Source organism: Spea bombifrons, chromosome 5, assembly GCF_027358695.1.
Source record: "Spea bombifrons isolate aSpeBom1 chromosome 5, aSpeBom1.2.pri, whole genome shotgun sequence".
Lineage (NCBI taxonomy): Eukaryota > Metazoa > Chordata > Amphibia > Anura > Pelobatidae > Spea > Spea bombifrons.
Window position 1 is genome coordinate 35,098,706 of NC_071091.1, and position 17,083 is coordinate 35,115,788.

At 37.8% G+C, this 17,083-nt stretch overlaps 1 protein-coding gene across 1 annotated transcript; it reads right to left on the reverse strand.

The window, feature by feature from the left end:
* Window positions 1–10,008: 10,008 nt before the first annotated feature.
* Window positions 10,009–15,456, reverse strand: CLEC3B (C-type lectin domain family 3 member B). The gene is made up of 3 exons (XM_053467025.1): window positions 15,238–15,456; window positions 11,656–11,754; window positions 10,009–10,678 (listed from the first exon to the last, which is right to left on the reverse strand). The coding sequence occupies exons 1-3, from the start codon at window positions 15,332–15,334 to the stop codon at window positions 10,278–10,280; spliced, it is 597 nt and encodes a 198-aa protein (XP_053323000.1). The 5' UTR covers window positions 15,335–15,456; the 3' UTR covers window positions 10,009–10,277.
* Between the last annotated feature and the right edge of the window lie 1,627 nt (window positions 15,457–17,083).

Consider the following 17,083-nt stretch of genomic DNA (forward strand, 5'->3'; position numbering starts at 1 on the left):
ACCAATATAGTGTGGCCAGTCCTGTTTAAAAATATCCCAAGAAATTACTATGATACCGTCTACAATAGAGATTCTAAAGGGACTTGAGTTTTATTGTATTTCTTAAAACTGTTTACTTTGCTCACAGAGGTTTTCAATGAACAGATAACTTCATTCTCCTGTACTCCAAGATCTTATCAATGAAATACTGGTGCCCTTGGTTACAGAGTAAGCTTAAAGTAAAAAATAAATTATATATATATATATATATATATATATATATATATATATATATATATATATTCATGCATAATAATATTTATTGTGAAATGTATAATATTAAGCAAGGTGATGATGTGAAGTGATGTCATTACTGATTGTAAGTTACGACTTGGAAATTCTGCTCACTCACATCTGAGTATTACTTGACCGTTTATAGCTAAGAGCAAGAAGCCTGAGAAGTGAGTAAGCGTGGTTCATATTTATAATTCTACTTCCGATGTGTACATCAAGTTCATTTTAGATCTATGTGATTTGCAGTAAAAATTGGTTCCAAGTAAAATCCTAATGGAATATTAAACTGGCCACCACGCAGCAAGAATAAAATAAGACATTATAAAACACCGCTCAAATAGTATATTACAAGTTATAACGCTTTGGTTCAATTTTCAGGCAGAGTTCTTTTAAAATTGTTGTTAATGTGTCAGCTTTGACTGTAACTGTTTAATGTACTATATTCAGAGGTTTGAAATGTGTAGCAAATGTAAACACTTTTGTAAGATAAATTGTGACTGTACATGCTGTCATTTTGTTTTTAAAAAATGTATTTAATATAAAAAAAAAGTTTTGTTTTTTGCATATACTATTTAAACTCTTCCCCTTAAAAGGAGAAGAAAGGAAGCGCTCACTAAAAAACTGGGGAAAAATCTGAAAAATATGGGGATTTTAATTTTTTATTAAGTATAACACAATGCGATAACTGTTCCTTTAAGATCAATGTGACTGGTTGTTAATGGGTTATATTATGACTGTGAAAGACTGCAGTAATGATCACATGTTCATACAAGAAATGTGTGGCACAGCGAGGTGTGTCTAGATGTGTTTGAACAGGCTAAAAGTCAAGGACTGTAAAACTGTATCTTATACAAAATATAATTCTTAAGTTGCAGTGTGCTTATTGAAATTTCAGAAGAATCACTAAATAAATGCTTTGTTTAATTGCAAGCTTTCAAGACCAAGTTGTTATATCCCTTCCTCAGGCATTAGTGAAGCTAAAACAGAATTTTTTAAATACAAAAGCACAGTTTACAAAAAGGTAAAATAACACAGAGGTATTGGAGAATTTCCTCAACAGTAAATAAGCCGGACTAACGGAGATCTAATAGATAGATACAGTTCAGTGAGAGCATCTTTGATCAGTTTACTCCCTGGTTAAAAGGGCCATAAACCCATTTGACTCATGCCAGATCCATGAATATATCAAATGTGAGCAGTAATAAGTTGGTTGTAGTAATTCACTGTTTGTGAGAGGATTATTAATTTGTAAAGTGGTATCGGGAGATAAATTCCTAATCTCGAGGCCAGTGAGTAGGACATTAAACCAACATATCAGTTTGACCTTCATATCCTGTATGCTGTGCCCAGGTTGACATAAATGTTCTCCAACAGGTGATCTTGGCCCGTTTATCCCACATACATTGCTGTTGGGCATGTCACACACATAATGGCACACCGCTTTAGATGATTTGCCCATAAAACAGCCATTGATTTTGTGGTGGAAGTGTGAGCCTAGTGTTAGTATTTTATCTGTGCTGTGGATGTGTGAACAAGTCTCAACTTTTTTTTTGTTGGCAGGGAGAGGTACCATTTGCTGTTTGTCTGGGAAGGATGTTCCTCACAATCCATTGTTTTAGATTGAGAGGCGGCTTGAGTGAAAGTAGAGGGGGGTGTGGGAATATTGTACGAGATCTTTCATCAGTGTGTGGGATTGTATCTGATGGCTTGACTGTAAGACTGGAGATCTACCCGAAACGTTCCAGTGCCCCCCAGGGGGCATTATCATCCCAGTGGGGAAGCACTGGGTTATAGTTACATTTTGTGTGTTTATTTGGAAAATAAAGTAATCACTACGACTTTAACTCAACACAACAGATGAAACATGTACGAAGAATTGTTTTCCCTAATTTTCTTCTCCTTTATTTCTGCTTCCACTGTCCCCTTGTTTTTATTCAACGTCCCACAATAGCATCTGAGGCTACTACTGCCCCTGTTAATCTTTCCAGCGTCCCCCCAGGGCGTGGTAACATCCACTTTGGGAAGAACTGGTCTACATGAAGTAGATCCTTTAATTGGATTAGTAGCTTCTTTTAATTAGAATTACCCTATTTGGGTTTTTACAATTACAGCCCTTTCTTTTTTTTCTTTAAGTTTTAATGCTTAGCTAATAAGTGGTATTTTGGGGATGTTTTCTACTTTTGATATGCTTTCAGTCAGTAGCATGACTTTAATCCACAAACTGTATAAGTCAAAGATGGACTTCTGGGAAACCTCATTTAAGGCCTGCCACCACAGCTGGCATCAACAATACTGACAACAAGGTTTTAACTTATTTTCCTGTTTCCGAGTAGCCTTATCAAGTTTATTCCCTATTCTTCCTCTCTGTTATGCCTATTTGGATGTGTTTTGCAGTTACATTCCTTAACATGGACCCAGCACCCCAATTTCTGTATGGTCTATTTTCTCTGACATTCCATTCTTGGGAGTTAAATTGTGAGCAACATTTATGTCTCCAAGTCTGTCTATTTATCTTAATTTGATCTTTTACAGTGGCAGTTTCCATGCCAACTTTTTCTTATCAGTTCTCTTATTGTGTTAAAATCTTCTTTTAGAACTGAGTGAGATGGTTTGGACTATACACTGAGTCTGAAAAAAAGTGCATGCTGGCGAAAACACCCCTACTGTAACTTGTATCTTCTACTAGTAAGGACATGTGATTTTTCTTGGCCCAGCCCTTTCACCTCTTCTCCCTTTAACAGATCCAGAACTTAGCATAGGATTTACTGCTGTATATTTCATAGTAGACACCTAACATAAATTAATGTAGCAATAGAAATAATTCTGGGGGTCAGGGCTGCTACTGGAAATCTGAGAGCAGAGGCCAGTTTAGGGATAGTGGTATCTGTGTGCAGTATTTCTTCAGGGCCCCTGTAAGTAATATGCATATACAGTAACATGCAAACTCGCCTCTCTTACACCACACATCTACACAAACACATTTTGTCTCCTGCTCCTCTCCCAAAACCATGGGCTCACCCCTGACACTTCAATACGCTAACACTCACACCCGCGTTAACACGGTAACACACACAGGAACACAGTCATGCCAACACCATGCACTAGCATACTCTAATACGTATGGTGTAAGAGACACACGCATATGCTAATATCATACACACACACTGACTTTTACACTATACATTAGACTTGTGCATTCGGATTTGTACGGACTTCAAATCCCCCTCTTTATCACACTCTCATTCACGTTTTCTCACACATCACTCACTTTCTCTTTTACTTTATATGTATGTTGTTGTTTATTAAATCTCGCTCCACATTATGAATTTTATTGGTGGTGGATGGGGCCCCAAGGGCCTACAATGATGTTAAGATAACCCTGCATAGCCTCTCCCTCGTTCCTCTAATGAAGACTGATTCTTCTTGTGCAGTCCTGCAGGCTCTGTACACAACCAGGCTTAGGCTGACTAGGCAGGCCCTTTGCAGCATAACTGGGGACAGGTCACCCTCTTTGGCAATTGGGCTCACCGGCAGCCACCTCTCTATGGGTGTTTTGGGAGATCAGAGATCTCCCTTGAAACTGTCCCATATACACCCTTACTCTGCGCTGTGTGTCCTGCTGATATTTTGCATGTGCTAAATTTTCCTTCCTATTTGTTATTTTTTGCTTAAGGACCATAAAAACACTGATTTGGGTGTTTTGTGATGTTTTATTTATTTTATTATTGTTATCATTACTTATTGTTGTATTCTGTAAAAAGAACTGTTTTAGATGGTTTTGCAGTTGATCACAAGCATTATATTCTGTTTGCATGATGCAAGCTCCTGTTCTTTTCAGATTTCCAGAGCTGGAAAGGGAGGAGGATTTCTTTACGAGGTAGTGAGATACTGCTTAATCACTGGGGGGGAAACCACAATTTCCTACCAGAGGAAGCAGTTGACTTTGTAATACAGTATACCTTTTTAAAAGAAAATGCACGTACACAAGGGCTACTATGGAATAATACAAAGCCGAATCATCAAAAAATAATGCTGGGTTTTAATAATTTCACATGTCAGTAAATACTAATAGCAATACAGAAGATTTAAAAACCTATATTTCCCTTTTATAACAACATAGTCGTCATATTTATATTAATGTGGGATGTTCTCACCGTGTCCTGGTTTTACCCAAATCCTCAAGACCAGCCGGTCTATTGGCTGCTCTTGAGAAATCCTACTTTGCTTTGGTATTCTGTCCCCTTTTGCTTCTAAAAGGGAATATGGGTTATATCCTACTACAGATCATCTGTGATGTTATTGGTTCCAAAGCTAGGTTGTGGTTGTAAAGGGGCACCTCAGCCATCATAGTCAATCAAGCAGCCAAAAGTGGCATGAACAATGGAATTAGAGAGGGGGACAATGTCCTGGACCTCTGGAGATAGCTTTTTCCTACTTAGGATAAAGAATGCGTATTAAACTAAAGTACAATGAACAATATACTTCGACAGCTGGACAGCTTCCTGATGTTAACTCCTAAAAAGTACGAGACTTATTTATTTCTTCATATGTTTGTGTGTCTTGTCTCTATTGTACAACTGGCTATGTTGATGCTCTCATGAGGTTAAGAGGAATTACGATTTTTTTTTTTTAAGTTCCCGTTAACTAATGCCACTCCCTACATGTTGGATCCAGTGACTATCAATTCAGCCAGGAACATTTTTCTTACCTTAGACAGTATGAATCCTTGCAGAAGTGTCTGGCAGAGTTAGTCATACTGCTTGGTTTGAACTTGCTGGCCAGTATTTGAGTTATGGTGATGGATAAAATATTATCTTTACGTGACAATTTTACAATTGATCGGGGCCCTTTTCTCTGGCAATCAATTTGCAGAATTTAGAGTTGTCAGATTATAAATGGCCAATTAGACACCCTAGTTAGGAATCCATCTAATACAAAGACATTTGAACCTTAAACTTAATAGGAGCTAGTTATGATGAATGAAGGCTATGAGAGCTACAATGAACATTTTAGGTGTTATGATTATATGCTAAACATATTGTTAAATATGTTGAGATTATATTGTATTAATGAATTTCATTAATAGTGCTATAGATGATACAAATTACACCTGTTTCCTGTTGGAACTACTTGTTGGAGACCCTTCAGCTAATGGATGGGGTTAGACCTTTTGAATGACTTTGTGACCAACTTGTAGTTATCTATCAATGTGAAAAAAGCATCAAGATTAATAATGTTATGATGTTTTTAATACTGTAATTTTAAACTAGTAGACACTGTAGAATTTTACCTATGCATCGAGTGGCAAAAAGTCAATCATTCTTAAGTCTGGGTTATTTATTCTGTGCCATGATGTAAAATTGTTAGATAAATCAATTCAGTGGACCAGCATTGATATTTTAGAATCTGGAATCCAATAAGCAAAACAAAAGTGTAATAAATAGACATATAGTGGTTATTTTAATAATAAGAATAAAAACATACATAAAGGTTCTTTCTTTCCTGTAATTGAAATCTTCTGAACAGAGAGAGATTGGTTTATTCACCGAAGGGTGAGTTGGAAGTAGATTTTGCAGAATGATTGTGGTTTTAACACCCTCACTACATTATTCATTATGAGGGGCCAACACGGGCAAGTGTCTCCAATGCAATGGGCTGAACAAACCCGCACAGTTTGTGTATGCAGCCACGCTTTCACCACAGGTTAATGTGACCCCACCACATTCCCAGAGAGAAAGTTTTGGAGTGACCCAGAGGCAATTATCACCTGCCCTTTGTGCCAGCCACCCTGAATGTCATAGAATGGAAAAATGTTTAGATATTATCAGTTGTGCAGCCAACATCCATTCATGTGCTCTTCCACCATTTTACAATGTCTCACACACACAGGAAAGAGCTGCAGAAAATGCACTGCTTGTTGCGAAAGGTGTGCCCTAGATGAGTATAGTGACCGATTCATATTATTGTGAAGTGGAACCATCTAGGAGTAACAACAGCTCAGCCACAAAGCGTCAATCACTGCAGAGTTCAAAATCTTGTGCTGATGCCTTAATGAAATGGGGTTCCATGTCTGAGCACCTTCACACCAGTAGAAGATCACTATGCACAAGGTCATGTATTGGCATTGGACTCTGAAGCAGTGGAGACATATTCTCTGGAGTCATTATTTAAGATTCACATCTGGAAGTCTGATGGACGCCACCTACCGGAATGCATAGTGCCTTCTGTGATAATTGGTGGAGGGATAAAGGTCTGGGGTCTGGGTCTGGGTAGGTCTCTAATTAAACAGTGATGGACAACCGTAATGCAACAGTATACAAAGACATTTTATACAATTGTATTTTTCCAACTGTGTGGTACCAGTTTGGCATCCTTATTTAGACCAAATATCATATTAATATAAAAATAGTGCACTGAAAAGGCACATAAAAATCTTTGAATGCCTCACAGCTTGTCAACGGATTTCTTTATGAAAGCCTTAATATTACCTAGCTTTAAGTCACAGAATATGTTCAATCTTAACCCAACAGTGACTTCCAGTGGTAGGATGCTTACAGTTCAGGTATGTCTTAAACTTGGAAATTTATTTACTCGAAGATCCACGCAGTCATTAGTTCAGTTCTACAGGTTTAGTACTTATGGAAATTATCTCTTGTAAAGTTGTAAGAGATTTATCACCAGGCACAGAACATGATTACGATTCCATGCTTGTCTAAGAAGAAATAATTTGTGAAGTACAGATATTAAATGTAGTTATAGAGTCCAGGTAGCCCCCACCAGTGATCTTTATATGAGTGGCGTTCTCCTAAATTGGGTGGGAATGACAAGAGCTTAGGTAGGGCTGCTGGGTGTTCTGCCTCTCATGGCATTCCTGACTGTTTTTGTTTTACTGTTTTATCCCTATAATCAACATTGTGAAGTGAGTGTTTCATTACGATCATATATTTGTCAAACCAGAGACACTTTCATGTATCCGATTCCTGACGGTACACTGTAGTGTGGATAAAGAGATCTACTATCTAATTTTTTTAAATTAGTGAGATCTTTTCAAAGTCTAATCACCCATTGGATTATGCATTATACAGAACCATCTTAAAACCCCCATTTTTTTTTGGAGAAAATGATGATAAATAGTGAATTTCAGAAGTTGAAACCACCGCTCTCCTGCAAACTTTCCTTCCTAAAACCCTTTAGTGAATAAACGTAATTGATATTATTAAAGTGGATAATGGTAATAAAATTTACAAATTCAGGAACATGGTTTCTGTTGGTGCCATGAAAAAGTGGGTAAATCAAAGGTTGCTGTTAGTCATGGAGTACATTTTTTTATTAGGCAACATCTGGATTATGGTTCAGATCGCATACCACATACTTGTTTGAAATGTTATGTTAGAGATGTTTCTCTCATCATGAATGCTTTGCAGGTGGTACTGGATTCTGACAAGTTGGTATGAAATTGAACTAAATCCAGAGGGGGAGATCAAAAGCCATTCTTACAGATGTGGCACATATGTGTGGGGCTCTTGATGTATGGCGTCAAGGATTCTTCGAAGGAATCTTCATAATTTTTTTTTGGAAACGTTAGATTAGGTGTGAGACAGTAACAGTTAGATTATCAGAGCTGAGATAATTAATAAGGTGACAATAGTTTATTTTAGTGCAGAAAATGTACTGGTGGATTGGAGAGTGGACACTGATGGGCAATGTAGGCTGTCAACTAACTGAAAAGTGTCATAAGATTTCTGGGCACTTACACTGCAGCAGTTGAGAGGGGAGAAGGAAAAGTCACTTACCCTTAACAACATCTATGACAGGATGTAGTCACAAGCTGGAACTCCACCCTGGACATGATGGAGCAGATCCTAGACCAACAGCAGGCTCTTAACTCCATGTCCTCTGAGCAGAACATTGGGGCTTCCAGCATTAATGGGGCAGGTGGTGGCGGTCCTAAATCCATTCAGGGTTGTCACAGAGAAATTAAGCTAGAGCAATGCTAATTTGGGCCAAGTCGTCCCCTTACTTACCTACCTTAAACAAAACAAAAATGAATTCCTGGAACAAAATGAGGTCTTTCTGTGCCCTACCTCCAGCATAACCCTACGTCCAGGAAAGGGGTCTCTCTTAAGTGAGAGAGTAACGTGGCCGAGCTCCCAAACTGTCTGGGCACCAGTACCAGATGTACCCCCCCAATGGCGGCCCAACTGATTACTGTGCATCTAGATCAGTGCATTTAATCTCTGCCCACCCTACATGGGTTTCTTCCCACTTTCTGTGCCTTTCAATGTTATTTGGTGCAAGAACCACATCTATGTTTGGTCACCCTTGCCCCTTACACCGTCCTGCCTCCTATGAGGAGCCATCCCAAGGAAGTTCCCAGGTACACCTCCCACACAAAGTACCCTCCAAATAAAAAAGCCCACCTCTTGTTGGAGTACACCAGTTTGGGACTGTTGGCACCCCAGGGTCCCTCCCGAGTTATTTTATAGATGCCCATGCTGAACCCATTGGCATTTTAAACTTGTAACAGGTAGAACTTTCTATAAATTGCATTAGCCAAATTTCTAGCAAATGTATAGATTAAACGTTATAGTATAATGACTTTTGCTCATTGATATCTTTGTGGCATTTAGTTCAATTACTCACTCTTTCTAACAAACCTTTAATATTTAAACATGTGAAATCTTTTCCGCGACCATACATACAAGTATATAAACACAAGTATTTTGGAATCTTGAATGAAAAGTAAATAGACATATGAATATTTTTATTCAATTCACAATTGAATACTTATGTATAGCTTAATTACTTCCATTGTTACTAGACTATATACACTATATAAAGTAGAAACAAAAAATAATTGTGCCAACCAAAAGAAATCTTAGCTTATACTGTGTCATACTTTATCAATAACCCGCTTTTAATATTTATGAGTTTTGGGAAGCGACAGAGCATGTTTCATATATATATTTTTTTTGAGCAAGATCATGAAAAAAATCACGATCATTAGTGAATTAAAAAGGAAATGATGACCTAAAAATAAGAAAAAAACAAGCAATATTTGGGAATGCTTATATTGTAGGATGAAATTATTTTCATAATGCTGGCTGATGTATGTTTATTAGGATTGCCAGGTCAGGTTTTTTTTTCCAAGGACACATTTTCATGTGTTGCAGATACAAAGATACCTTTTGGTATGTCAGATGTATATGCTTCCAGAAGGCAATCAATTGCTTCATTAAAGAGAAGCTCTCACCGCCATATAGCATAACACATAATAACAAAAAGTACCTATAGCTTGTAGTTTTAATTTTTTTATATTTGTAGCAGAACTAGCATCTTCTGATTCATGAAGGTCTACCTAGGAGAGCCTTAGATTTGTGGCTAAGGGAAACAGAACTACCATTGTAATTTAAATATTGAATATAACTGGACAATGTGAAATGCTGATATGGCAGCTATAATGTATAGGGTTGGATTTTCACACCATGAATTGGAACCCCTTAATTAAACTGTATGGTTTATATGGCTTGTGCATGAGGCTTACCATCAGAACATGAGGTTTAACTGGGTTGTCCCAGCAGAGTGATTATAAGTTTAGCTGTGCCCTAGGTGCCAAAAATCATGATGTCTCAGCTCTGTAAGGCACAGTTGAAAGATTTTTCTTAAATCTCGGTGGAGGAAAATAGTTGAAAGTCTTCAGATCCCAGGGGAAAATGGTAAGAACTATCTGCAGGGTCTGTAGCTATATGACTGCACAATTATACTTATATTATACATTTTACATTTTACATTGGCATGGCTATTAAGAAATCTTAATGCTGATTGTGACCACATGTATGCGTAAGGTTTCTATGAACAAAATGGGTTAAATTATATTTCCATCAGCCCACAGCCTTTGCCCCAAGAAAGGGGGTCTGTAAACTGCCTTAGTAAAACAAGTACTCTTATTTTTAGGACATACATTCCCTTTAACTTGGGATGATAGACAACATTCGGCAAAGCAGCTAAACTATTGCAAACTGACATACAAAAGGCAATTCAGTTTTGCAGTTTTTGTCAGACCACTTGCCGATTGCCATAGCTGACAAGGATGCACAGTTTTCTTGCTTCCCTCCGTCAGGTTGTTTGGTGATTTCAGTCTCCCAATTTTTAAAAGGGACCTTGGTTCCTGTCATATCTACCCACATACCCTCAGTTGTCAAGTCATTAATACCAATCCAGATCTCTGCATTGGAATGTATGCTCTTCCGCACATAATCATACAAAGAATCATTTTCATCCCCGTTTTCTGGTGCACTGAGAGTCCCTCCTTGTGCAATGCACACATCGCTAGCCTGGTGGTAGGCTTTTGCTTCAGTAAAGGACAGGAAGCATTTGTTGTGGATCTTCATACCTTTCATACAAACTGGTATGGCAAAAAAGAAAAAAATACATTAATAAATGTATATATATTTACTCTTCCAACATTACTTAAACATTGCATAGAACAATAGAAAGGATGTATAGAACAAGATATATGGGACTTTTGATACCAGTACTTGAAGATGTGGACCTGGTATGGAGATGTACCACTGCTGGCTTTGAGGACCACAAACAGGCCACAGTTTCATCAGAGATGAAGAACAACTTTCTCAATTAACTATTCCCCAAAAAGAATCACAGAATTATTGGTCTGTTTGTGGCCCTTGAAGCCCATAATTAAGCACCACTGTAGCGTTGACTAGTTATTATTTTAGCACAGAAGCCAATGATTTATAGTATACTTATTAAGAAAGGCCCCAGAAGCAGCAGAATGATTGAGCTAACCTACTTAACTGAGACGTAATGTATTTTTTTCAAATTGAATCATTACACAAGACAATATTCATTTTTGTTGGCAGGGAATGTGCTGAATTGGTACATTGATGATTAATTTACTACAATTCACCAAACTGCTCAATGACAATACCATTGGAAATTGAGTGAAATAAAAAAACCAGTTCGGTACAATGACTGAAACAAATGGCAGGAACGTTAAGAACAATTTTACATTTTTGTAAATGTAAACCATAGTTTTAAACCGGAGGCATAGTGCTGGAGTCAGATCTACGCTTCAATAGGTGTAGCCATTATTGGTCAGATCTAGACTCTAAAATTCTGGAAGTCTGTGTGTTCAAAACAAGAGATGAGCAAGGCATGGGAAAATGTATTGTTACCGTGAAAAATGTTTATGATGTGGGGCAGAGTGACAAGGTGGCTACTAATAAGCAGCTCCTTTCCTCCTTCAGATCCTCTGGTTAATAGGCTAGGCATAGACTGCATTATAAAGAATATATAATTGGATTGTGGGCTCTTGTAACTGACTGTCTCCATAGGCCCTTCAAACAAGGGGGGCTCTCTTACGTGTCGTGAGAGACTGTTGCTCTTTGAGATGGTTCACTTCTTGCCAGATGTTCTGAACCTCCTTCTTCAGGTCCTCATACATTTTCATGCTAACTACATCTGTTGTGAAAGCAAAAAGAAAATAATAAAACATAACAAATCCATCAAACAAGGAGCTATAAGGCATTGTAAGCATTTGCAAAAAGAATTGGGTACTCAATTTGCCTACACGTATATTGCTACACGCGTTGAAGATCCCTTTAGTATGGCTGCCAGCTAGGTACAGACAGTCGTATGCCACACTCCTACACATTTGCAGTGTGCAGACCTGTGTATCTGGCTGACAGAAGCACACTAAAGGACATGTGTATCCATTTATCATGGTCGTGCTAGGTACCATTTTAATCCCTACTCTCACCCTTGCTAGTAACATTGGGACTGGCAGGATGCCAGCAAGATCCCTGCTCGCGTAGGATCAGAAGTTTGTGTTTCTTGGCTATCTTTTACCTTGTACAAACCCACACCTCCGTAGTATCCCTCTTCCCCTGGAATAAAGAGTGTATTCCTGGGCCCTGGCTTTACCTCTTTATGCCTAGGGAAATTCTCATCTGATTGCCATGTGAGACTGCATTCCACAAGTCTTACCAGTCTTTGATAAAGTGAAAGCAGCCAATTGCTGCAATTAGGGGAGCCCCGGAATGAGCATTGAACATATGAGTAAATAGTGACATTCAGTTAGTATGGTGTATAGAGTTAACATTCTGTGCATGCTGGTGTTGATGGATGGGAGGAAGGTTGAGCACAGTATCAAGGTGTAAATGTGCTGGTGATTTTGTGGAGATTACTCACGTTCCTGTCAGTACACATTCTGCAGAAAAGACTGTGACTGACACCATAACTGTGAGAAGGTTTTGCTTCTTGTTTAAGATGTAATAGGTATATAATAGCTGCTTTGGTTCCAAATGTCATCAATTTCAGCTTCCTTTTCTCTTTTCCCTGTTATGTTTCTCGTCATATTTCTCTATCTTATTTCTCTCTAATTTCCTGTCACTATTCCCTTATGCTCTCGTCTTTTCTTTCCCAATTTCTCTTTTGTTCTCTTGTCTTCTTCTCATTGGTCTTATCCTATTTCTACTTTTGTTTATGTCACTTTGTCCTAGTCTCATCTGCTCTTTTTTTCTCTATATCATCCCCCTTCCTCTCTTGACTCTCCTTTCCTCTATTGTAAAATTTCTCAAAGCATGCCCATTGCCCAGGCTAGGCAAACAGTGGAAACCCTAGTCACTAGACTTGTACGATTTTTAATTTTGACAACATTAGCCAATTTTGTTAATTCCTACAAATGCCTGAAAACGAAGAAAGACTCCAATTAAACAAACAAAAAATGAAGCAAATTTCAGTTTGTGTTCCGTTGCTGTCACTTACTTACATTCATTCTCTCTCATACTCTCAATCTCTCTCCGTCTCCCTACCTTCTTGACTGACTACTTCCGTGTCCCTGTCTCTTGTTCCACAGAAAAAGTGGAGTTACAGAAAAGAAGACAGAGACACGGAAGATGTTGGTGGAGAAGATAGGGAGATATTGAGAGTGCGTGAGAGAAAGTGAATGAGAGTGAGTGTGAAAGAGCATGAGAGAGTGTTAGAGTGAGGGTGATTAACAACAAATTTAATTTCTGTCCTCCAAATGTAATCTAAAAATGAAACAAGAAATGAATCATGTTAGTCACGATAATGTGTCCTTAAACGGTCCTTAAATTGACCATCTTTGGTCATTTGAACTATTGAGAGGTATGGGTCGACCAAAAAATAAATGCAATGGTGGTTAATAAACAAAAGACTAGAGCTATGTAGGAGGTGTCCTTAGGCCTAAGAGAGTACCCTGGTTAAGCACATCAAGGAAGTGTTGGAAAGTGTTTAAACGAGAATAGCACAAATTAAATGCAATAAATCCAAAGACTCTGAAACAACCAGAAAACAACAGCAAAAATGATTGGTGACATTTGAAAAAGTTCTATTACAATACACTGCAATCATGGTTTCTTCATGAGCATTGTTTTTAATAGCACATTATATAATAACGCCATCATTGGATCAGCCTTCTATTCCTATGATTCTTGCTTGGCCCTGCTGGTGCAGTTGGCTGGATATAATTAAAAATGGAAACAGTTATTAGGTTCTATGTTGGCTGCGGTGCTAAATATTTCACATCATCAGATGGGCTATTTGTTCTTGTAATTTTCCATGCATTCCTTTAGCATGAGATGCTATTGATAGATTCCAAGGAGTTCTGACACAAAGAATATAAATTAAATCCTATTACAAAAACACACACCAAGGTGGTATAATCTAACCCATTGTACCCCAATGGAATATAATATTATATATTATATATATAAAAAAACATACTCAGCTGACACTTAAATATCAAACATATTTGTGCAACTTACTATAATAAAGAACAGACTTGATCAAATCCATTGCACAAACTAAATGGATTTGCTTTTGTCCCTTTCTACTCAGAAATAAGACATGTGAAGCCATTAAGGGAAGGTCTTACTGAAAACTGTATTATTATTTTTACCTTTAGTCTTTGCGGGACATTCACACATTATACATAAAAGGGTTATATATGAAAGCACATGCTGTGAATCATAAGTAACGAACACTGTTATATATTAACTATGAATACAATAGGGGACACCAAGAAGCAAACGACCATTAAAATACATTTTGGCAGTGATGATTATATCATTGGTTATACAATCAAAATTGTTAATTCAAGTATGTAATACTTAACTTATAATTAGTGTATATATATATATATATATATATATATATATATATATATATATATATATATAAGAAAAACCCAAAAGTATCAAAAAAATTTGCATTATCGGGGGAAAAAACAGCTGAATCGGAAGATTAAAAACAGGGTGGCCTAAAAAACATATTTCCTATACCTTATCTAAAAAAGCGCAATAGCCCTTTTGGTTATAGGTGGCATTGCTAACTCAGACAGTCCTTTTGCCAAACCAAAGCACAGGTAAGATGCGTCTGCAATAAGGGGTATAGAAAATGGGTTGTCTATAGACACTTTAGTCAAACAAAACCTGGACTAAAACTCTTGAGGATGGCTGACAACATTTAGCATAGAGGAAAAAACAAACCCCCAGTGACACCATGCTAAATGTGCATAGTCTAGTCCATAAAGGTGAATAAATAGAGCACAGAACGGATCCTGCAATTGTGTAAATTCTGTCTAAACTTTTCTGTAAGCCTTCTTTTGCATTATGATTTTATTTGTAAAATATTTCAGCTATATATTCAATTAATAGGATTCTAGCCACACAGATGAGTAAAGGATGTGTAAATGGGTTATCGTTGCCCTTGGATCACAAGAAAGTTAATTCCGGCACTTAACACTTTGTGGACATTTAGTAATTATAAGAGAAATTTTGCAGATGCCGTAATTTAGCAATTTCTTCGGCCCTTAAGTGTGTGTGTGTGCTGGTGGTCTTTGGCTTAGTAATGCAGGGGAAGTCCAGCCACAATAACCTAACTAAAAAAAGGTTTAATGACTCATTTGGTAAATATACTTACCTTTATTTGACTGCCTTTGCTTTTTACCATTTTGTTGAAAAGTGACTTGCGCAAAGCAGAAGAGACACAAGACCAGGCAGACTCCTCTGTACTCCATGGTGAATTCAGCCACAGTTTGCAGCCCAAAAAATTCTTGCACTTTCTTAAATACGCCTATAATAGAAAACAGGCTGTACAGAAACTCCTTCCAGATCCCAAAACAAGACTTTCTCCAACCTCTAGAGGCTACGCCAGGGAGCCATACCAAGTGAGAGTCACCAGTTATGAAAAATATGCTTTATTATATCTGAAGTACAGCGTGTTATTTTTAAGATGGAAAATATGGGGGGGGGGCAACTTACTTCTCATATTGTGTATGAGAAGTATAAGGTATTGTCCCTCATACTCTATGCATATACAATCCTCACAGTACATCCCACCCAACCTTTCATTGGCACAAAGAAGGGGACAATTTGATTAAAAGCGTGCTGTTAAAGGTTTGCCTAGAGGGTTTGGGCTATATTCACATGTTGTTGTGTAACTAAGTAAATCATTTAGAAGAGTTTATTTTATTCACTGAATTATAAACATTTTCCTCTGCTTATTTACCCCTTACTATGTGATATACTCCAACCCATCAAACATTCTCAGCTCTTAGAACGAGGGATGGCAGCCGAGGAGAGCGCGACAGATGAATGTGGGTTCCAAAGGTAACTGTCTCTCATGTGGAAGAACACAGGAGGTATGATAGGACATACTGCAGTTTCTTCCTCTCCTTTCATCCACCTAGACTGTCCCACCGCACATCCAACCATCAGTTACCCCATCTATCAGGGCACGTTCCTCTTTCTGTCCGTATTCTTTTAAATTCCTAATTCCGCTAATTAACGCGTCTGTCTTCTCACTAGTTTGCACTACATGATATTAAACAAGTAATGCAGGAGGTGAAAATTAGTGGTAGACAAAAGGAGTAAGAAAGTATAAAACACCTTGAGAAGCTGGTGGCAGGTGCAGTCAAGCAGGAGTATCCACACATTATAATGCATTCCATTCTCGCCAGCAGGGTCATGAAATCTGTCAGTATTGTGTTATCATTTCCTAAGCATCATAAATGTGTAATTCCTATTGTAATAATGCTTATATTATGGGTTTTCGGCTATTGTCTCAGGTTTTTAGATCTCCCAATCCTAACAGTTTTTTTGTGATGTTGTTCAATACCATTTTATTCACACACCTACCGACCTTTGTTTTGTAGCATATTTCAATAGGTTTCATGATACAAACCTGCTATGAATTGTCTGTAGTTACTTCATATTACAGAGTGTCAGCTATAAACTTTCTCAGTTGGTTTACCAAGAAATTGAGAATTCCTAATTACAGAATTATTATTCTTAATGTCAAATATCTTGTTTTCTTTCCCCTCGTTGGTAGAAACAGGATTGATGCTACTATACAGACAAATGAATCACCCAATGGTTTAAGGGGCCACATCGAACCCAAAAGTCTCATACAGGTAAGACAGCTCAAAGTTCCAGCTGTAAGGGTATTTTCCTTTTAGAATGGACTATCCGGAACTTTCCCTTTTCAAGGGGAGCAGCTTTCTGAGGGTCAGCGTTAGCCAGCTGTGTAAGCAGAGCTAGAGGCACATAGGGGCAAGGCTAGCCCCTAGGGACAGTGGTTAAACACTACTCTTCCTAGAGAAAGACTGGCACCCAGAGACCCTGGGGAGAAGCACTTCACTTGTACACTTTGGGTCAAATACAGAGAGTTTCCAGATATGTGTATACCGTTTGGAATAAAGTGTGTGTGTCTGTGCGTGTATCACCATTCCCATAAACACAAACTGTCTGTTCATCATTTCCTTTCA

What these genes read in the sequence shown, in the direction of transcription:
- CLEC3B (XM_053467025.1), bottom strand. Translation starts at nt 15,334, where the DNA reads ATGGAGTACAGAGGAGTCTGCCTGGTCTTGTGTCTCTTCTGCTTTGCG. An exon ending in GCAAAGGCAGTCAAATAAAG is followed by an intron (nt 11,755 to 15,237) that starts GTAAGTATATTT and finishes CTTTCACAACAG; the next exon opens with ATGTAGTTAGCATGAAAATG. An exon ending in GCAACAGTCTCTCACGACAC is followed by an intron (nt 10,679 to 11,655) that starts GTAAGAGAGCCC and finishes TTGCCATACCAG; the next exon opens with TTTGTATGAAAGGTATGAAG.